Here is a 22,846-nt window from a genome sequence, read left to right as displayed (position 1 = left end):
AATTTCAAGTCCCCCGATTTTATTTACACAAAACTGAGAAAGGAAATACTGAAAGCAGCAAAACACACAGTTTTTGGCATAGCCAATTCCAGTAGCTGGATAAAGTCTGCAATGTTTTTGAGGAACTGTATTTTTGGAATAAATGCACAACTGGATTTGCCAAAAGGGCACTGCTGTAAGGGGAGCCAGCCTTAAGGTCAACTGCACAGAGTACAAATAAAAATTTTAGCTGTTTAATAGTCAATTTTTCTTTAAAATACTTTTAGCATCTGCATAAAATCGTGCTGCAGTCTAGTGCAAGTACCAGTGACTCATCTCAAGAATAATTCTTGCCTTATCAGGGCACTATTTAGAGCATGGACTTCAACCCCCTCTTCTCACTTGTAAGTATGGTCTGTCTCCTCTCCTGGAGCTCGTTCTTTCCAGCTTGTTTTCCAGAGCGGGATTTTTCACATCTCTTCCCAAGTAACTCAGTGAGGAGTAAAAGACCATAAAAGCAGCTCAAGAGCTCTTGTATTATTAAAGAATTGCATCTGATAAAACCTGCTTTGATCCAAATGAAGCCATTTAGTCAAATGCAGCAAGACAGAAGTAGTGATGATCAACAAAATAATTTAAACAAAGCCAGTGTAGTAGTTTGTATCTGATCTGTGCTTGTTTGGGAAAGCTTTACACTGAATTTCTGTATTTGGCAACCACAGTGATAAGTCAATTTAAGGAAAACTCAGCAAAATAATTTAAAAAAGGGTGTCATCCATAATGGCAGTACCTCTATGTTATGAAGATTTAACTTACCAGGATAACGGTTTCAAAACCCAGATTCACATCAACCTCACCAGCTTCTTGTACAACAGGGCCATTTGCTTTGTCACACCTCAGCCATAAAAGTCACATGTCTCAATTTAAAATACTGTATTGTGTAGCAAACAGTTAAGACACAAATTCAGTATATTCAAGTGTTTGATTTCCACAGAAATGAAAAACCTTTCTTTGACAGACAGATAAGCATTTCAAAACTGTACTGAAATCTGATTTCTTAGAGAGTAACCCAGAGAACGCTGGCTTCTGTGGGGACACAGCTCGGCCCACTGCGGGCTCTGCCGGGGCCCACGGGGAAGTGCTCGAGTCGTGTTGTCCCCAAGCTGTCCCCAGAGCAGCAGAGCCTCAGCCAGCCTCAGCCAGGCACCAGAGACCTCCAATCAACAGCCCTGGGGCTCCTGGGTCATTGCTGCCACTGCTGTGACCGGAGACTCAAACTCAGACGACACCTGCACTTTTCCAGAAAAGAAAAAACTCGGACCCAGTACACTTAAATATATCACTCTTGCAGGAAGTGCTATCAGTACAGTCTTTGCAACGAGCCCCAAGTGTGTATTTAAGGGTTCTTTTAAAAATTGTTTTGATTCAGATGCCATACAACAGTTGTCTGATGATGGACCAGCGTTGTGCTTTATGTGAAATCAGAAACCTCAAAATAATAATAAAGCTTCTAGGACTTATGGGAGATGAAACTAGGGTGATCCACCAACAAAAAATAAATCCATGATGAAATCCACAGTGTTGGAATTTTAACGGGCAAGAGTGGTCCAGACTAGAAGAAAAGCCCAAACCACCAGTAGAAGAATGAAATATGATATGGTCCAAGATGTATCCTTAAAGGTTTGTCTCAACCCTCAGCCATATTGTGAGGATTGATCTTCAGTTCAGTCCAGCCAGCAGAAATTGACTGTGCAATTTTCCATTTCAGGTATTGTACAGACTATGTACACTCTAGAAGGGTCCTTTAGTGCTACACTGTCGTACTTTTTGTCCCAGCAATTTGAGGGCGTGCAAATTCCACAAAGTCATCAATAAGAACTGGCCATGCCCCTAAAAGAGGAAAACATCAGAATGTAAGAACTTGGTTCAACAAGGCATTCTTTCACAAGCTTCATATCCAGACAAGATACTTGCTTTCCAGTATTAAACTAGACAGAGTTTGAAGCAAAAAAATATAATTTTATTTTCCTGCTTGAAATTTAAGAGCTGATTAAATATTTCTGCTTCCTTTAAAGCCAGTTAATACACATCACTTTCAAGGGTTATCTTCCAGACAAAAACAAAAAACTGACCAAAATCCTAACTCAACACTGACAAGGGAATGAGGACAGTCCATAATTACAAATAAAGTTGGAGCAGTTTGCTGCCCTCTGCTCTGGAGGCATCCCAAGTTGAGTTTCCCCCCTCACTGAAGATGTGCTGCCAAGGGCTGAGGGCAGTCAGCTGCTCTTGGCTGCACATGGGCTGAAGGGGAAAGATCGATACAGAATTTACAAGAATCACATTTGGTAGGAAGTGAGTTCTGTTCAGCAGCCCCTGTGTGCTGCCAGCTTCACTTCTATGTCAGAACATGTCCAAGGCTCACATAAACTGAAGCAACCAGAGTTAAAAACATCCTCAGCTATGAAATGCAGTAACCAGAGGACCCTACACAGAGCTGCACAAACCACGGATCAGTTACTTGGATGAAGATGCCAGAACTGCACCAACACTAAATCTGTGGGTTTGAAATGGACATATAGCAGGGTTTGTCTCAATAAGAAAGAATGTGAGGTTGTCTCAGTAAGAAAGAATTTGTGGCTGAGCTTAGAACAAAGAAAGAAAATGGATTCCGTGAAAGCGCCAGCATTTCTTTTTAAAACATTAATAACAGATCTGATTACAACATGCATTAAAGCAGCCCTAACTGGACTTCAGATCACCAGAAATACTTTAATGGAGCTGCTTTTGAGGTTGTGCCAAAGCAGATGCACAGTAATAAATGTAACATAAAACACAGTTAGAAGTTAATGAGAGAAAATGGCAATGTTTACCTTCCTCATCATAGTTAGACATGTCATCTGCTATCATTGTACTAAAGTCTAGAAGAAGGTTCCAGGTATCCTTAGGAATTGATCTTTTATGATGCTCCTGTTTGGAGAGGTGGAAAATTTATATTTAAAAAAATAAATTCAAACCCTATTAGACATTCATTTTTACTGTCTCAAACACATCCATATCCCCAAAACATATTTCTGTTGTACACACTGTGAATATCTGGGATTTAGGTCAAGACAGTCTTATTTCATCTACTCAATAACTTAAACATGTTTATCTTCCAAGGTCTGAAAATACTTCAGTCCACATTAGGTAAAGGTTTAAACTTACCAACAAAAATTTGTTCCACAAGTCTAGAAATTTAAATCTTCCATTAAGTACTAAATTCCAGTAGGCAATGGCCATTTCTAAATCTGTAATATTAAAATAATGACTTTTAGAGATGTACATATCAAATACATAATCTCCACAAGTATCTAACACCAGGATGAATCATGTATCCATAAACATGAAAAGATTAAACTCATGCAAATATACTCATGGATCCTTTACAAAAAGGCAACCATAAATAAAGTGTTACACACATATTTTATATTTTACAGAACTGAAGATTGCCCATATTAATATCTAACATATCCAAAACCCCCCAGAACATTGCATATGCCTTTTGCTATCTAACAATACTTTAGTTAAAAGTCAGCAAAATATTTTCAGTTAAAGATGCTATTGGCTTGAAAAGAAAATTTGTAGTATTTTGTACTGAGACTTTCTTTTTTTAATGTACAAAATACAATTTAGATAAAACCAACTTTTAATGATTTCATTTTCATTTTTTTAATGATTTCATTCATAAGGCAACCTTATTACAAGTGCTGCCTGTGTAATGAGACTTTTGTCAAATGCTCATTTCTGTAGTCAAGATTTCCTTTTGAAAGAGACTCTGGGTAGTGTCCTTGAGCAGACAGACGATTGTTGATTTATTTGTTGGTGGTGTTGTTTTGGTTGAGTATTTGCTTTTGTTTGGGGTTTCTTTGTTGGTGCTTTGGGGTAGTTTTTGGCCGTTTTGGTTTGGGATTTTTTTCCTTTTGTTTGTTGGGTGTTTTTTGTGGTGAGTTGGCTTTTTTTGTTCTTCTTTCCAAGCCTCCAGTTGAATTGCTGCTTGTTAGGAATGAGAGAGGCCTGGCCTGACAGGCTGGAGAGCAGCCCCTGCCTGCCAGCAGCTCCCAGAACCCGGCTGGTGTGGCTGGGCCAGAGCCAATCCCCCTCCCTGGGGCCAGGAGGGGCAGGCAGGAGCCTGGGAGCACATCAGGAGATTTGGAACCCACAGCTGTGCCCAGGGGCAGCTGCACTTGCAGGAATGACCTGGGGATTGCTGCAGCACCAAACCCCACTCACTGGGAATTGCCCAATTCAGCATCCTCAGCCACAGGAATCACACAGTGACCCCAAAAGGCTGCCCAGCTAAGCGGCCTCTTTTTTAAAAAAGCTCTTATGGCAGACTAGCAAAGTTCTTCTATAAACAATCCCCTTGTGGAAGCAGGGGGAGAAGGCACAGGATCAACTGCACACCTCAGGAAAAGAAGAAAAAAATCCACACCAATAAACCAAGAGCTCCACTCCCTTCCTTCCCCCAGGATGCCCAAATATTTAAAAGAACCCAGGGAGGTGGATCTTGGAGGTGAAACCAACATAAACAAAACAAAGTATGAAATCTGCATTGCTGGAGGGAAAATAGGAGCTGATGAGGAGTTGCAGAATTGTTTAGCATCTGATATTAAAAGTTCTCAAACAGCAGAGTCACATTATAGTATCTCCTGACCAAAGCAGAGAATAAAATTTGTGAAGGATTTTCTGCTGTAAAGCTGCAAAGAGGTTTGATTTCAGACAAAAGTGCAAGAAGCAGTGACAAATTACACAGAAGTCACTACTCCTCAGTAAATAAAGCTGCATCTGAAAATGGCAACTCATTCAAGACTGTAGAGGCTCAAAGTCTCTCTTTAACAGCAGATTCAGGTACAAAAAAAATACATTTTAGCTTTCAACTAAAACTACTGTCTTTCTAAAAATTAATAGATACAAACTTCAGAGGAAGCTGATCAGTTCCTCAAGGAAAAAGATTAAAAACTAAGTTTTATTTACTTGTGCTGCATTAATGGTGTGCATATAAAAAGGCAAGGTGATCAAATCACTGCATTTTGCACTGGTTTGTAAACAATCACTATAAACAAACTGTGCATTCTGACATCTTTATACAATTTTGAGGTAATTCTTGTGGCTAAGCAAAGGCTGTTAAAAGCTAAATCTCAGGGTGCTGCAACCTCAAACTTGCTGCATGAGTCCAAACATGTAAAGCATGATGACATAACACCTTGGGACAAACTACATTTTTAAAAATAAATTATATTAAATAGCAAACTGGAAGGTAAAGATACAATTTTAGATTTCTGTAAGTGTGAAAATGCTCAGTGAAATCCTCCTGGATCAAACAGAAGAGTCTCAAAATTCCTCCATTTTGAATTTTATCCACAGAGATGCAAGAGAAGCAAACAAAGTTTGAGATGAACAGCAGCTACAGGGAATTCTCCAGTGAGATGCAAATAGCACAAGAACTTTTCAGACACCCTCCTACTTACACAGTAGTAGGAATTATGCAGAGGAAATATATTTCCAGAACTGTGCCTGAACTACTGCACAATGTTTGCAAGATTAGAGGCCAATATACATTAAAATCAATTTGGCAAGTTCCTACAAGCAGTTATTTAGACACACCAAAATTAATTGCCTAACTAGCAGCACTTACTTTGCAGCTCTGTATTTCTCCCAGTATTGTTTTGCTCCAGGGTTTCCAGAATTATTCTGCCCTGTTGTAAATTCATGCCTAGAACTGTGTATTTATGAGCACCAAAATGGCTGGGAAGCATCCAGACTTTAGGCTCAGACTTCCAGACCCAGATTTTAAAACAAAAACAATTTCAAAGCCTATCTTACACTATGTATATGCCACAAGGATCTCAGAAAACTACACCTGTCTGCCACTGCTAGAGCTGAACATGCAGGAAAAGCTTTATGATGAATGAGAAATAAAGCAAGTGAATGAGTTTTCCTGGGAAATTAATCCCACAATTCAGCTGCTGTCCACATTTCCCTTGTTGTAGCAGCCTAAAAAAATTATGATGATTTTCTACAAGAAATACAAATCAGCCTATTCATTTATTTGCATGATTCAGAAATGACTACAAGCATGCACAAGTATTTTCAGATGGTTTAGCAGCACTTTTAGCTTCTTTGGATACAATGAAATTCACAATCCACTGAAAACAACGAACAAGATAACAGCCAGATGTCAAAGAAGGACACAGAACTTTTGCTTATTTACTTATTTTTCAATACTCATTTTAAGTCAAAAGTTGGTCAGTACATAAAAGCCAGTAAAACTAAAGCAGAAAACTCATCTTTACACAGCCTGGGAATGCAAAGCTGTCCAGTGGCAGCCAGTTGAGAGCATTTTCATTACTGAGAAGAACAAATTCACAACCTGCAAAGGAAGAACCTACCAGCCTTTCCATATTTTATTATTTCTCAAAACCAGAAAAATTAACTTAAGAAGTTACAGAATCATGAAAAGCTAGTTATGGCTAATAGCCAAATCTCACTGTAGAGAAATGAATGTACATCCTGGCTGCTAAACATCACTGCTTGAAAGAAATTTTTATTCCCTCATTTTTATTGTTTCGAATAGACAGAGCTACAGTTTGTTGCTTTAATTCCATCCAAACTGTGATGTTCTGAAATTATTTTTAGTAAGTTATTTTTCCACTCTACCTGTTACATCCACTAAAGCCATACTCCATGTGTGAACTCTGAAATAATGACAAAAAGCCTTCAGTGAGGTAAGGGAAAAAAAAACTCTGTAGGTAGACACCAGCAGGCATCAGGCCCAGAACACAGGAATCCATTTGTACCATTCCAGTTCTGTCCTGCTAAGACATTTGCAAGAATTTCTGGTGTTACAAGGGACTGTACAAATGTACTTACACAGAAAATGGTTTTACAGCTTCAATTTATCCTAAAAGTAAAAATTCAATTAATCTGTTCAGTGCTGCAAATTCTAAGTGGTGCAATTATGTCTTTAATATAAGAACATAATCCATTGTGCTCACTGAGAACTGCACTCACTCTGAGTGAACGAATAAACCTTCTCCCATTAAATTCTGTAGCCTTTATTAATAATCAATTTGAATACCTTAAACTGACATCTATCTTTCTAAACACAGAGATGTATTTTAACCCAAGGGTGATTATCTTTCAGATTCATTGGATCACAATAATACATTCATTTACAGCTTTAATTAGCCATTTCCAATATTTATGAACAAATGCTTGTGAATTAGAATACATACCTAAACCTTTCTGTCCTGGGTTCTTTGCAAAGTTGAAAGTAAATTGATAAAAATCCTTAAATCTTCCTGGCTCTTTTAATTCTTGTTCCATTTTAGGAATCTGGGCCTTCAGTTTTTCTATGCTGTCACATCTGCATTTTAAAAAGCACATTTGTTTGTATATTTATTTATTATTCATTTTGCCATAAAAACATGAGTTAAACAAAAATGTATAAACTGTTTGTAGAATACAATATGGTTATCAAAACAGAATTCAGGAAGCCTTTGATGAGTCTGAACCTCTACAAGAATTTCATTTGTTATTTCTTCATGTTGCATTTGCACATACAACTGACATACCAGGTTCCAGAATCCACAAAATTTTTAGGAAGATGTGATAAAGACTCCTGCAGTGTCACAAGGCAGAGAAACCCCAGGTGTGCCCAACATCCCTGCTCCAGCTGCCAGAGCAGCTCTGTGCCAGCCACACACAACCCTCACACAACCAAGGGGGGGCTGTGTTTTCCAGAGGCAGACGAGCCATGCTGGGCTCTGAAACACCTCAGAAAGGACACCAAGAGTGAGAATTCCCCAAAGCAGGACCCTGGATCACACTGGGACCATCCAACCCTCAGTGAGCACTTACCCCAGCTCAGTCATTCCATCCATGAACTCCAGCTTTGAGAATTCACACTGGGTGGCAGCCCGGAACTTCCACGCGATGATGAGCACGGTGATGCTGGCTGGGTCGAGGGCTAGGTCATCACAGAACTGCTGAATTCCATCTATACCAATCTTGTTTTCATCTTGAGGATCTTGGGCACAGAAAAATAAGGATCAAGAAAAACAGACACTTGAAAAAGCTAATTTGTTCAATAAGTGTATTTAGGACAAGGAAGCATTTTCAAGATACCATTTTTGGGATCTGCCCTTATAAGAGAATATTTTAAAAACAAAATTAAATGAGTGCTCCCAATGGTTAAGCTTTAACAATTGAGGCAGTTACTGCAATAAAGCCTCCCATACAATGAAGATCATGTTATTTTAATTGAGAGACAAAAGCACCACAAACATTTATTTTCTGCCTAATAATGTGCAGGATCTTCTGACTCATTCATTCATTCTCTCCCCCCGGCACACTCCATTTTTGGCCTCTTTGGTCAGACTCATGAGCTGTGTTCCCACAGAAGCCATTCTGCAGTGATCATTTCCAAGCTGTACCAACACCCAAATCTGCCCATCCACAGCTCCCCCAAGAGCAGATTTAGGCATTTCCGGGCCCACAGGAGGTTTCCAGCATGCAGAGGTTGGACACAGAAACCTCCAGGGGGAAGTTATGCTGCTCCATTAGCAATTCCAAGTCAGCCAGGTCCACTCCTCTTTCCACAAAGGAATCAACATCTGGTCTGGAAGTGAGATGCTCACATTTCAACTGTGCTAACAAAGATCCACTAACACAAGCCAACACAGACTTCACAAAAATGGTATTTGGATTATACATATAAAACATAGGAAAACTGACAGAAAACAGAGCACTCACCTTTAGATTAAGTGCTAAAACACAGGATTTGTTCTGTTCTACTGAATCCACTTTACGTGATAGGCTATCAGTTGAACACTGGCTATATAACAGATACAGAGACTCTGTTTTCTTTTACACTCTCTAATAATAACAAGCTGAATAAAAACTAAGGTAGAACCCATCCCTAGTATGCAACCACCTTGTCCTTTGTCAGGAACAAGTCCTGTGTGATGTGCCTTCCTCAGGAGACTTACCTAAAATCCTCATTAACCATCACAACTACTCACTGCACACACAGCTCTAGCTCAGACCCTAATATCCTACAAATGTAGATACATTCAGAGCACATAAAGTAACTGCATGTAATCCTTGTGAAGCAGAAACCTACCTATATTTCCCTTCTAATTTGTATTATTAGCACAGAAAAAAAAGCTGAAAGAGTCAGTTAAGATTTCCCAGCACAAAAGCACAATATCACCAATACATTGTAAATAAGAATTATACAAGTATGAAATAAGCTTTAAAATTCAGGGTACTCACCTTTGTATCTGTTATATAGTTGTTCTAACTTCTTTCTGTCCAGTGATCCTTTAACACTCTCTCGTATATAAAGTTCAGGGTTTTGGAAAAAGTTGTCTGTTGCAACATCTAACTTCCAGTCATTTTGAGACAGACAACTCACTGCTGTCTTTTCACTAGATTGTGTGAAGACCATAAACTGACGCACTTTATCCTTCTGTGATGATTTCAACTTGTTCTAGTGAAAACAGACAATACTGTAACTAGAAATGTCTACTGGACAAAAAAAAACCCCACCAGTAAATAAAAACCAGTCTCTTAAAGCTTTTTAAATCGGTATCTTTATCCCAAGCAATTAGGATATCAAAGTATCTGATCCAGTTCCTCCAGAGGTGGGGCAGAGCAGGCCACTGAGCTGTTGAGCCCCTCTGAGCATCAGGCTGGGGTCCCTTTGGTCCCAGCGACTGCAGGACCAGGGCCACACCTGTCCGGGATCTCCTGAGGGGCCTCTTGATGGCAGCAAGGGACCAGGCTGGGACACCAGCTCAGGGAGCTACACACTGAAACACCTTCAAGACTTCTTTTCCTTTAAAGAGATTTTTCACTTTGAAGGTTCTCAGCTCCACCTACATAACTTGCAAAACATTCCAGCGAGCAGGCATTGTCTCCATTTCCCAGGTGCGGAACCGAAGCTCAGGAAAAGAGGCAGCGGTGCCTGAGGCAGGCGGGGGAGGGAGCAGCCAAGGTGCGAGCCCGGGAATTCCAGGCCTCCTGCCCAGAGCCAGCCATCCCGCCCTGCTCCAGCCCAGAACTGAACACACATTTGCTGCTTATCAGCACAGAGGATTCCCAAGGATATTTCTGATGAGGAGAAGCACACTCAGGATTTCAAGGGTATGAGTTACACAAAACTAACTGCTCATCAAGAGAAAGCAATCACAGCTCCTGCACTACATCCACAGCTCACTCAATACAGTCAAAGCAAACACTCCCAAGGTTACAACTTGGTACAGAAAAGTTCTGACAAAATTTTAAATCAGGCCTGGATTCCTTGCATGGCACAAGTATTTCAAACAAAAATTTTTAGTTTACTTTGTATTCTAACCAAAACTTGTATATTCTGTTCATTATTGTATCTGTAATTTCAACAGCTCCTTCTCAGTGAATATGGAGAAAAAGGGCAAAAAAAAATCCCATGACATGATAAGATTCAGCCAGAGAATGATTTAGGAGCAGTATGTGCTCAAGCTCTCAATTCCAAAGTGTTAATTAGTGTTCAATCACATCATCATAAGAAAAAATAACTAATGCTTCAGAGCACAAATTCATCTGCCCTAAAAGTCAAGATTAGTTTTCTGTGGCTTGATGATGAGTGTGAACACTTATTTGTAAGAATAGTTAAGTCACCAGCTTCAGACTTACTGAAAAAAAATACAAGAACATCACATTTGGAATAAACTGATACCCATATAATACACTGAACAGAACAATACCCTGAGCTCAGCTCCTGTGCCCCCCATGTGTCAATGCCTGGCTCCAGAGCAGACACTCAGCACCTTGCACTACTGAGCTCACACTTCCACAAAAATCTCTTACACTGACAAGGCCACGTGGAACAACTTCCAGGAATGACTAAATAGATTTTTAGTTGCAGCTTTTTAAAATGTATTGTAAACTCAGATTATTGAAAACAAACCACTGAAAGAAATCCCAAACGAAGATGAAACAATCCCAAATTTAAATTCCTCTATCAATTACCAGCTTCCTCTAATCAGTTCCACACAGCCAGACTGCTGCATCACCACAGACTCAGCTGCACTATAGGGCAGCCATACCTAATTACCTTAGCTTTCCTTTTTTTCTTTACAAAGCTGGTGCCTTTAATCTTTAGTATTTTGGGTTTTTTTCAAAACGTGTACACATAAGTATGCATAGCCCATTTAATAGTGAGTACTCTCCAAAACCCCAGGAGAGAGGGGTTTGTTCTTCCCTGTGCCTGCAAGGGTGAGCTCTAAAAGCAGTGACATCCCACAAATGTCAAGGAACAGGTTTAAGTAGGCTTTACCATGGATGCCCAGGACCACAGAAGGTGGCATGTTCTGCATCTTGTTCACATAAAAGAAGAGTGCAATTTGTTAGAACAAAAGCTTGCAGCTTAAATGCCTTTTATGATAAAATTTAAATTCTACATATGTACAAGAGATTTTTCCATGCTTGGGGCTCCCTAAGTGATAGCAACAACATAAAACCTTTTTAAAAGAAGATTGAAATTGCAGAGGATCAAGCAGCTAATTACAACATTCAGTAAGGTATAAGATGCAATAAATCACACTGTTCAGCCATAATCTTTTTCTTTAATATTCGTATTTTTCCTGGTCAAATATGAGCTTATTTTTAGTGAAGTGCCAAAACCCTTTCTCTATATTTGATGAATGCTTCTGCAGAACCTTGCCAATATGGACAGGACACTCCACATCCTAAGTGACTGGGCACTCTCTGCAGGCCTACTACAGGACAGCAAGAGATGGAATTACTGCTGAGTTTTTATTATCCCGTTATAGCTCTTCTTCCAGCACATTAAAGACCCACACTTCAAGCAGGAACAGGTTCCAAACCTTCTGCACTTTTGAGGGCTATTTCTAGACACTGAGCACTAATACTCTATTATTGTTTCAAGTGCAATACAGAGCAGCACATAACCTTTAATCCAACAGTCATCAGGCAACAAATACCTGACACTGAAATTGTGCTCACTGTAATGCAACACAATCCATGTAAAACATCTCAGCTTTAACACAGGTTAAAAAGGAAGATAGAATTTTATTTAACATATATGTGTCTTGCCTATATATACAAATGAACACCAATAGAAAGCAAATGAAACAAATTTGTACTCTTATTTCTTGGATCAAAAGGCAATGGAAAAATTCAGTTCTGCAAGCCTTTGATCAAGTTTGTGCGGTATCCAAGCTACCTTTCATAATAAGGATGTCACAAGACAGATAACCTTACTCTTAAAACACAGAATAACTTCTCCAAATGAAAAGCTACATTGTGTAGATTCATAAAACTACACTTATTCTAATTAACATCTGGTTCTATAATTTTAATTTTAAAATGAACATTTGCCTCTTACAATGAAGTACCAAATTTGAATATTCTAATTCAATATCCTTTCCTTGATCAGATACTTCAGTGGAAAATTACAAATAAAAATTAAAATACTTGGACTTTTATTTCCCCACGTATTTTTTTCTCCTAGTCTCAGGTACAAAAAATGCTAGAACTTCTCTACCAGCTCTGACTACAGCATTATTTTTCCTTATCTTCTGCACTGTTTTTAGTCACCCCAGATTCAAAGATAAGTTCTGCACACTGGTCATCAATATTTTGCAGACAGTTAACAGCTGGATGAGGGCTCCACTCTCCTGGATAAGGCTCATGGGAAACAGCACCAACCTTTGTCCCGCACTGCCCGGAGCGGGCGCTGAGGGTCCCGCCCGGAGCCTGCTCTTGGACTCGGCTCCAAGGTCCCCTGAGGCCCCAGCGAGACAAGCAGGGCTCGATGGGTTCTGCTGCCCAGACTCCCTTGCAGCCCCCAGGGAAGGCATTCACAGAGCCATTCCTCAGTGAGCGACTGCTTTGCACCTTCCCCAGCCAGATACAGACCTTCCAAACCCTGCGAGTTTCACTGCTAAGCAAAGGAATCTGAACGATGTGACATCTGCGCTTTTGTTTCAGGCAGGACTCAAAGAAAAGCCTGTTAAGTTCTCATGCATGTGACAGGTAAAAGCCTTTTCTAAAATAGTATCAACCTCCACGAAGTCTGGGCCTTTACACGGAGGCACTCGGACCCCAGCAGGAGCTGGGGAAGGTCCCTGCTCCTGCCACGGACCCAGCTCAGGGCCAGCCCCTCACCCGACCGCGCTCCTGTCCCTCGATGTGACACCAATGGCCAGGGAGCGCTGCTCCTGAACCACCCCGCCTCGGACTGGATCCATGACAGGAACCAAAGGCACCCAAAAACGTCTGCTTTACTGCTTGTATTCAACAAACACATGGCTAAAGCCCAAAAGGCAGAATCATGAGTATTTTTTTGTTTTGTAAGAAAAACGTTAATTACAACAAAAATCTACAAACAGACAGAACTGCATCTTAACCCACCAACAGTGATGGCACACAGGTATACTACAAAAAAAATCTAAGGTAAAGACAAAAACAATGAAAGCAAATAGCCACAGTTTCTGAATACTGTAAACAAACTTGTCCTTCAATTACATTTTATTTTCCACAGCAGTTTCTCTAAAGTAAGACAGTCAGGACATCTGTAAGCTTCTGTTTCAAACTGATGTGAAATCTACTTGGCTGCAGTGGAACAGAACAAAAAGACTTAAAAAGTGTGTTGAGACATAAAATCCAAGGCAAAAATCACAACATAAAATTAAAGTTGCTTTCCAGCCTCTATAATGTTCTTTTAATGGGTAAAATAATTTCAGTATTCACATGCAGGCAGAAGGTCAATTTACAGCTACCCAGAATATTGCTGTAGATATAATGGTAATTCATGCCAATCTGAGAGGTGAAGGAAATACAAAAATCAGGACTTTTCCAAACAAAAAAGGACAACATAAAGCAGCCAGTTGTTTAGCATTCTTAACTCTGGTCTGGGGCACAAGCTCTATTCATACTGTATATTTGCATTGGCACCATAAAACATGAGTAAAATATCAAGAGCTACATAATAAATTTCACACCTTGTTCTCAGAGCAGTTCATATTCTTGAATAGTTTTTTCATGGCTCTAGTTAAAAGTGATTTAAAGTATCAGTTCAAAGGGATCTCTGGTGAGCTAGGAGAGGAAACAGAATCATGCACCATCTTGTCTAGCACTCTGACTGCTCCGTCCGAAGCACAATGCCAAGAATCTGAAGTTTTACCATGGGACAACCAAACCTCAACTATTTAATATCAACAAACTGCTTCAGACATGCATATGCACCACTGCTTACACATATAAACAGCTGGCCTTGCAAAATAGCTCGTGGAGTTAAACACCACATAACAATGTCATGAAGTACACTAACATTACAGGAGACAGCGTCAGACATGAAATTCTTGTAATATGAAATTTTACAACTTCCTGTCAGCTGAGGTTTGCAGTAAGAAATTATGTATTTATCAGCACAGAAATATTTTTCAGAGAACACAAACTGGACAATATAACAGTTAATATAAATAGAGACAAGGCTAGCACATGGCTCTGGATAAAGATGTAGATAATCACACACTTGTCTCGATTACCACACACAGTTCTAAATTCATTAAATCATTCAGAAATGTACAGGCAGTGAAGATGGCTCAGAGTACAAAGGACCAGCTCACTGCTCTGCCTTGATTCACGGGCACACCACTGTCCTTGGGATGGGATGAAGCACTAACACTACCAGGGAAGGTGAAGGACAGCACTTCTGCAGGTGCTGCTCAGCTCAGATGAAGCAAGGCTGAGTGCTCCCAGCAGCCAAGGAACACTGCCAGGGTGGTGGTGTCCCTTCCAGATCCAGGACAAAGATGGTTCAAGGGCAGGAAACCTCTGTCCTGAAGGCACAAAGCTCTGGCCATATGGACACTGGTGAGACTAAGGCAGAGCCAGCAGGGCTCGATCTGGCAGTGCTGCATGGACAGGTGGGAGCCAGGGCCCAGCAGCAGGAGCCTATGCCACGGCACTTGCTGTGCTGGACAAGCCACAGCCTCTGGGAGCACGAGCCACAGCAGTTGTGTACATGGGCACAAAAATGGGACATGGAATCTCATGTTTCTGGATGGGCATCCTCAGATCTCTGTGAAGTCTCCCTACCTTTCCCTACCCAAACAGAGGATTTTGCCATACCACAAGTAAGGGACAGAATCCTACACGCAGGCACTGGAAACCATCCATACCTGTATTTACTGCTTCTAAAAGCTGCAGCCTGTCACTTAGTCCCACTTCAGTGTCATCCTTTCACCTGGGTGCTGGAGCCAACAAGCACAACCTGGAACACAGCTGTTTGCACAGGGCTACCAGCTCTGCTCGGGGCCAGGAGTGGAGCAGTCACACACTGATAAATACCAATCTACTGCACAGAACTGCTACACAGAATATGTCTGCTGGTTCTTCAGTTAAGTGTTTCTAAGAAGACCAAGCAGACAGAACTCTGCTGTTCCTCACAAAAAGATATTCTCTGAGTAACGGGCTTCACTGTTTCTGTTATAATGCCACTTTCTACAGTATGGTTCAATTTAAATTTCTAATCTCATAGCTAGCCAATAATATATGTACATTCAAGACATTAACTGTCTATTTCATCAACTGGGTATCTGTTTTTCCTACCTACACTGGATATACTGTGAGACAGGTCTAGGTGATTTTTATGGAAAAAAGTCTTCATAAAAAGTTGTGTAACATTACTGGGTTTGCAGAATTTCAGACAGTCAAGCTTACAGTCTGAACTTTATTCAGACTTCAGTCCTAAGCTCTCATAAAAAAACACAAATGAAGATCTTCATTAAACTATTCAATTAAAAATTATACTAGTTACACAGTGACAAGTTTATTAGAGGTCTGCACACCACTAATTTAAATGCTGGCTAACCAAATTTTTATGCCAACGTAACTCCATCAATTAAAGGTGACGTTGTAATTTTTTTAATATGTTTTTAACTCTGCTTGTCAGAATAGTATTAACAGCAAGTATAAAATATTTTTATACCAATAAGCATACACAGTACATCTTACAATTCCCTCCTACACCCTTCCTAAGACTGTAACACTGCCACAGAAAAGTACTGCTTTAAATTGTACAGGTGTAGTAGCTAAAGCTGTTACAACATTTGAATATGGAGAAAGCCTGGAAGTACTACTATAAACTGTTCCCTCTGGTGCATAAGGCACTGCAAGAAACCAACGAGGGCCTCCTTAATTAAATTAAAGGAATACATTTTTCTTTTGTTTAGGCAAACAAAACCAGCAAATGCTGTTCTAAACACTGCAGTTTCCCCCTACAAGAAGCAAAGGAGAAAGTCAGTCGATTTGGGAATCCACAGCAAATCCTCAGTTATAAGAAGAGTATTAAAGAGAAAACGCAAGATAAACCTTTACAAGACCTTTACTAGGATGACCTCTGCAAGGCCCTCCTTTACAACACTTCTATGAAAACAACCAAGACTCTAGAACAATTATCCAGAAATTCTCCGACAGAATCCCAGCTCAAGAAGCATCAATACCCCCAAGTTTCCCTGTGAGCTGACAGCACTTAGCGGGCCCTGAGACGCCTGAAATCCTGCGGAAAAGCCCCGAGCAGCCCCTGGATGCGGGCAGCCCTTTGCACTCCCTCGGTGCTGCTGCAGGCACAGCCCGCACAGAGCCGCCCGCAGCACGGCCGCTGTCTCGCAGAGGCTCCCGAACCCTCACACCAGGTGCCAGCGAGCCCCTCCCGCCGTGCGGGGCCTGCCGGGGCGCCGCGGGTCGGAGCCTGGGCGGGATCCCGGCGCCCCCCGCTTAGGCCCCTGCCCGGAGCAGCCCCCGCCGCCCGCCCCGCGGCCCCGGCTCCGCACGCCGGCCCTGCCGTGCCCGGCAGGAGGACGAGCAGCGCCCGGGCCAGCACATCGTGCCCGGCTGCGGAGCCCCGACACCGGCCATTCGGCCGCTCCCGGACACCCAGCGCGCCACGACCAGGCCGCGCTGCCCCTGCCCGGCCCCGAGGCGCCACGCTGGGCCCGGAGGGGCCCCGGGCGGCCGCTCACCATGGTGGGGGCTGTGCGGGCCTCTCCCCTCCCGGCTCGGGCGGACACTGAGGGCGGCGGCGGCGACGCTTCCTCCGGCGGCGGCGGCTCCCGGCTCCTCACGGGCCCTTCCGCCGCCTTCCCCCGCTCATGCGCAGTGCGGGGAGCCGGGAGCCCTCGCAGGGGGCGGCCCCGGCCGCGTTCCCCGGCAGCGGCGGCAGCGAACGGCGGGCGGCCCTCGCTCGGCGCTCAGGTCGCGGAGAGCACCGGGGGGGCCTCGGCCCGAGCAGGGAGGGAAAGGGAAGGAAAGGAGGGGAAAAGTCCCCCCGAGCCTCCTGGAGGCTGTTGTGGGGTGGGCTTGGGGCTCGGAGGGGATGCGGCGGGGCAGGCGGGCATGCGGGCTCCCAGCGGCTCCTCACCCCGGGACCCGCTGTTCTGTCGGGAGAACTCCCTGTGCGTTCCTATTTCGTCAGTATCAAAAGGTCAAACACTTTTCGAGTATCCAGTGTGAGCGCCAGGGTCGTGTGGCCGCCCTTCCCGGGGGCCTGAACGAGATGGGAAAATGCCCCGTGCTTTCCAGGATGGATTCACAGAAGAGGCAGAATCGCCTGCTGAGCAGCCACGGACACCTGGGGAAGGTGCAGTGTCGGGGCAGCAGCTTTACAGAGGAGCACCTGCACGCCTGTAAGATTTCCCTGATTTCCCTGCTCCAGGCTGTGATCCCCTTTGGGGAGCTGTGGACAGATGTAGCTCTTCCTGCAGTGGCATAGCCGTACTTGCAGAAGGAGCTGCAATGGTTAAATCACGGTTTGTACCACTATCCCAGACAGTTGTTTTTTCCCAGGAAAGCTTACTCTACCTACTGCAGGCTTTTGGCAGCCGAGGGAGTTTGGGGAAGCAAAATACTTGCTGATAAAACTCACAGTGGTGGCAAACTGCTGTTGTGAAGGACAAAGGTTTGAGATCTGATCTTGTTCTCTCATCTCCTGCTGAGATTGGAGCTATTAAAGTAAGCTTCTGTATTTATTATGACTGGTATGACTGCACACACCACAGAGAAATTAAGACTTCAAAAAGCCATTCCTCATCGTGGATGTCCACAGTTTATGCATGTGTTTTTATAGAAAAGGGTCTGAATTGTTTCTTGCTGACTTTCCTGAAAATCAGAGCAAAGCTTAGATGGGAGTGTGAGGAGTTAAGTTGTATTTAGTGAGGAAAATTAGGCCTGTCCTGTGAAGTGTCCAATTCTGCTGGTGCACAAAACAGTAAAATTAAGAGCTTGATATCAAGTATATGGGAATATAGCTGAATTCAGCTATCCTTGGAGACAGCAGTTGCCTGGATACCTTAAATCCTACCAAAGAGCATAATTTTGAAATTGGGGATGGATGCAAATTGGCCAGTGAACAGCCATGAACACTGCACACCAGCCCAGTCCTTGTAACCATGGCAGGGGAGGCAGAGCCAAACCTGGAAATCTCTTTGATTGAGTTAGCTAATTGCCATCACTGTAACGTGCTGTGACAGCCCTCCTGCCAGCTGAAGACACAGTTTAGACCTGGAGAACGATTGTGACATGTAACAATAATCTGAGGGATGAGCTGTGCATGCAGGAGACTCCTCAGGAGAGCAAGAGGATTTTTTAAGTGACTTGTTTTTAACCAATACCTGCAGATCTTGCAGGTTTCTTGTAATGCTGGGTCTCTCAGTGGGTTTTTTCAGTGTATGGGGGCACTCTGTATTTGTATTTAGTTTTTTAACTGGCTTTTAGTTTGATCTCCCTAACTTACTAGATTACTCATATTATGAATTCCTGTTGTATAAGGTATGAAAAATCATATTTAACTGCTTCTGAGCAGGGCAGATAACAAGATCATCCCATGATATGATAATGAAATATATCAAAAAATGTGAAATGCATATTGCTGCTATTCACAGCATGCATACTACTTCTTGTGGGTTTTTTTCCAATTCAAGATCACTCCTCAGGAGAAACTGTACCTGGGAAAGGGTTGTAAGTCGTGTTACTGATTTTAGTGGGAGCTGCAGTGTTCTGTATTGGTTTCCAGAGTGCTTCCATGGGGATATGGCTGAATTTCTCAATCTTAGGTTACCTTACCCAGAGCTCTTGGTCACCATGATCTGACTAGACTGAGTTATTCTCCAAACACAGCTCCCTGCAATGGGCAGGCACACAGCTCAGGACACAGCCAGATTGCCCCAGTTCCACCCCTGCCCACATGTTTGAGCCTGCCTACAGATGGAGATGGGTACTTCCATGATGTGTGTGCTGTCTGAATCTCACCCTCACCGTTTCTGAGCAAAACCAGATGCTTTATAAAGCAAGAGGCAGCATGAGGCCACCAAAAAGTGTAAGTTACCTGAACTGGGCTTGTTACACGTTGCCTTTTGTACAGCTCCTGCAGGATGGAGGCCAGGTCAGAGCAGGGACACCCAGCTCTGCTGCTTGTGAAGGTGACACGTGCCCTCAGTGACACAGACAAGAAGGAAATTTCATTGTGCAATGTGCAGCATAATCACCCTGACCAGGGTAACACGATGACTTGTTCAATTTATTTTAAGGCTGACACACTTACCTTGTTTTTTTGTGTGAGCCAATGATGTTTTATCTTCTCACGTGAACCCCAGGAAAATGAGGCAGTGATTTTATTTTTTTAAACCAACTGTGTCAAGTGCATGACTGAATGTAACACTGAGCTGGTTTACACTGACCTGAGCACTCTTCTTGAGCAGACAAACAAGTCTCATGTTGGGTCAAAGCAGAATCCATTTAGTGTAATCCCCTGGCTGAGAACTTAGGGCACTTTCTGAGGAAGAGGCCCAAAGCTTTATGAAGAATAACAATAACCTGGGACAGCTTGGGCTGGACATGTCTTTATAACCACATTTATTGGTGCTCTAGAAAATGAAACCACCAAAGCATCATATCCTGATGTAACAGCCATAGGGTGATTACAGCTGTGGCCCTTTGCCTGCAAACTGGCCCCATGGTTAGAGAGAGCAAAGTCCATGAGCAATCCTGCACAAGGGCAGTTAATGCCACTCTGCAGGCATCCAGAGGTGCAGAGCCAGTGCTCTGCTCCTGTTGTGCCATTCAGCTGATACAGTGGGAATGTCTCTATCAGCCCATAATGGGTTTTTTCTGTTTTTTCTGCATTGAAAGAAGCACAGAGGAAGTAAACAGTGTGACTCCTCCTGAAGGTGTCTGAGCAATTTAACCTGCAGTGACACAGCACCAATATCAGAAGATTGTTGTTGATAGGTTACAGGGAAGGGTGTTCACCTTCTATTAAGTTTTTCATCCTTCCTGCATTACACAAGAGGTTAACAAGTTACTACACCCAGTCCAAGGCACTGTTAGCAGCAGTTTTCCATTGACAGCATCTCTGGGAAGGAGCAGGACAGCTGTATGCCCCTGCTGGGATGGGGAAGAGGATGGGAAAAAAAGGGGCAAAACCCATGAGTTGAGGTGAGAAAAATTTAAAAATTGAAATAAAATATAACAAATAATAATACTACAATTGTAATGAAAAGACGACAAAGGGAGTGAGAAATGAAACCCAGCAGAGACAGGTGATGCACACTGCAGTTGTTCAGCACACCCAGGCTGATGCCCAGAATGTCCCCAAGCAGCAGTCAGGGGCTCCTGGGCAGCCAGAACATCCATGTTTGTTTTAATATGAATTCATTGTATAATCAACAGGTTTTAAGTTAACATCAAATGTCTCAAAATTGCTTTTAGAATCCAGGCTCTCTTCCAAGAAATTCAGTCGGATCACATAAAAATAAATACCAAGGTTACAATTATCAATTTCTGCAATACTGATTTTTTAACACAGCATTCAATAGAGCATATTATTTTCCAAATGGAATTCTTATGCAGAAGGATATGCCCCAATATTATAAAGGCACTAAGTGATACTTACCTGTGTGGCATTTGTGTGTAAAAATCTCTATTTGGAACGTAACTGTACAAGAAGTTGAAGTATCTTGAGTATGTTGAGCACATACTTTGTGTAAAAGCTGGTAGTTCAGAACTTAATCAACTGCCATTGATTATTCTGTAAACTCATTCTAATCAGCACAGCTGAGCTTTTTAGAACAGAACACAGACAATTCCTGATCTGTTTGAAAAGCAGTACCTATTTCAAGGGACATATCAACAAGTTACTTTAATAAAAGTTGCATGCCCAGATGAACTTTTTTCCCTCTACTATTGACTAAATTTTAAAGGTCCTGCCAAAATACCACATGAGTATTTGTTTTTTAATTAGCATCAAGACTTGAAGCTATGATTTCCTGGTATCTAGCTGGTACAGTCATTACAACAAAGGATACAATATACACACTGGAAACTAAGTAACTCTGTGGTATTGATATCAATATTTGACGTATAAAAGGTTAAAAACCCCCTTCCAAGTAGAATTAGTCCACATCTGAAATTACAACTTGCCCAACAAGCAGAGAAAATTATTTATCAATCAGTGTTTTGATTGCCATCAACCTCATTAAATAGCAGGAAACAGACAAATATCAAGCAAGTGACTTGTCTGAAGTCACAGTGAGTCAGTGGCTAAAATAAGAACACAGTCCTGCTCTCCTGGTTCCCCGTCCAGCATGGATTGAGGCTCCACACCACAGAGCTTCCCTGGGTACCAGCCACAGGAACTGGCAGCAGCTGGAGAGTGCAGGAGAGATGGAGATCCCCACAGGGGAAGACTGAAATGTGCACAGGGCTCTCCCTGTGGTCTGGCAGGATGAGCCATTCCTGCTCCAAGCTGACCAGTGCTCAGTGTCACTCCCTGACCCTTCTCAGAGAAGCCTGAGTCTGGGACACCAACACCTTTGTTCTTTCCTGCAGACCATGAACTGTGGCTGCATTCAATATCTCGTGACACAGCCCCCTCTCTCCTCTGGTAGCAAGAAAAAATCATTACAACTAGAATCAGTTCAGATTCATTGTTCTGTAACATCTGTGACTGTTGTTTCAGAACTACAGGACTATCTGAAAAGGTACATTGATAATAAATTAGTAGCAGAGATTACCCCTTTAGCCCAAATGCTAAAATGCTGCATTTTAAAACATTAACATTTTTTTCTTAGTCTGCCATTAAGTGTTTCAGAGACAACAAGTGACAGCTATGTTACTATGCTAGGACTCTTACCAATTTACATTCATAACACAAACATTTATTTGTAAAAAACTGAAGATTCATGAATATTTTGTTAACTAAGATACTGGTATAGGAACAACCTACCTTTAATAATTTTTTGAGCATTTCCAAGTTCAATTGAATCACGCTGCTGTAAAGCATTTCAAGTATGCAAACTGAGAGTGACTTCTGCAAGAGATATTTCTTAAATAAACAAAACCATCACTATCTGAAAAATCTATCTCAGTAGAAACCTACAGAGATAAAACCAGCTAATTTTTGAGAAGTGAGGGAGAATGAACACTGCTGAGATTATCTGTCTCCCCTGGCTCCGGAGGGAGGACATTTTGTCAGCTCCCAGGGAATGTGTTTTGCTGCACTGGCTGTGTGCAGCCAAGCTGTGCAGACTGAGCGGGCAGGGAACCTCCTGCTGGGAGTTTGAATGTTTTGGTTCAGATTCAGTGCAGCAAAGTCAGCCTAGAAACAGCCATGTCACAGAGAGAGAGAAAAATAAATGCCAAGCTGCTGAGTCTCCTCAGGGCTGAGCTCATGTTTCTGTGTGAGGATTCAGTTCTGGATAAAACAAGTGCCTACCCTTACCTGCAGTGAAACCCATCACGAGTGTCTGGATTGCTGCCT

The 22,846-nt window shown here is 42.3% G+C and overlaps 1 protein-coding gene across 1 annotated transcript; it reads right to left on the bottom strand.

The window, feature by feature from the left end:
• Positions 1 to 895: 895 nt before the first annotated feature.
• Positions 896 to 17,234, bottom strand: DCUN1D1 (defective in cullin neddylation 1 domain containing 1). Its single transcript, XM_064721175.1, has 7 exons — positions 17,055 to 17,234; positions 9,298 to 9,514; positions 7,882 to 8,050; positions 7,257 to 7,387; positions 3,187 to 3,269; positions 2,853 to 2,949; positions 896 to 1,869 (listed from the first exon to the last, which is right to left on the bottom strand). Exons 1-7 carry the CDS (start codon positions 17,055 to 17,057, stop codon positions 1,790 to 1,792), a joined length of 780 nt encoding a protein of 259 aa, XP_064577245.1. The 5' UTR covers positions 17,058 to 17,234; the 3' UTR covers positions 896 to 1,789.
• Between the last annotated feature and the right edge of the window lie 5,612 nt (positions 17,235 to 22,846).

Source organism: Zonotrichia leucophrys, chromosome 9 (assembly GCF_028769735.1).
Source record: "Zonotrichia leucophrys gambelii isolate GWCS_2022_RI chromosome 9, RI_Zleu_2.0, whole genome shotgun sequence".
NCBI classification, from domain to species: Eukaryota; Metazoa; Chordata; class Aves; order Passeriformes; family Passerellidae; genus Zonotrichia; species Zonotrichia leucophrys.
This window is presented reverse-complemented; position numbering and strand designations above follow the sequence as displayed.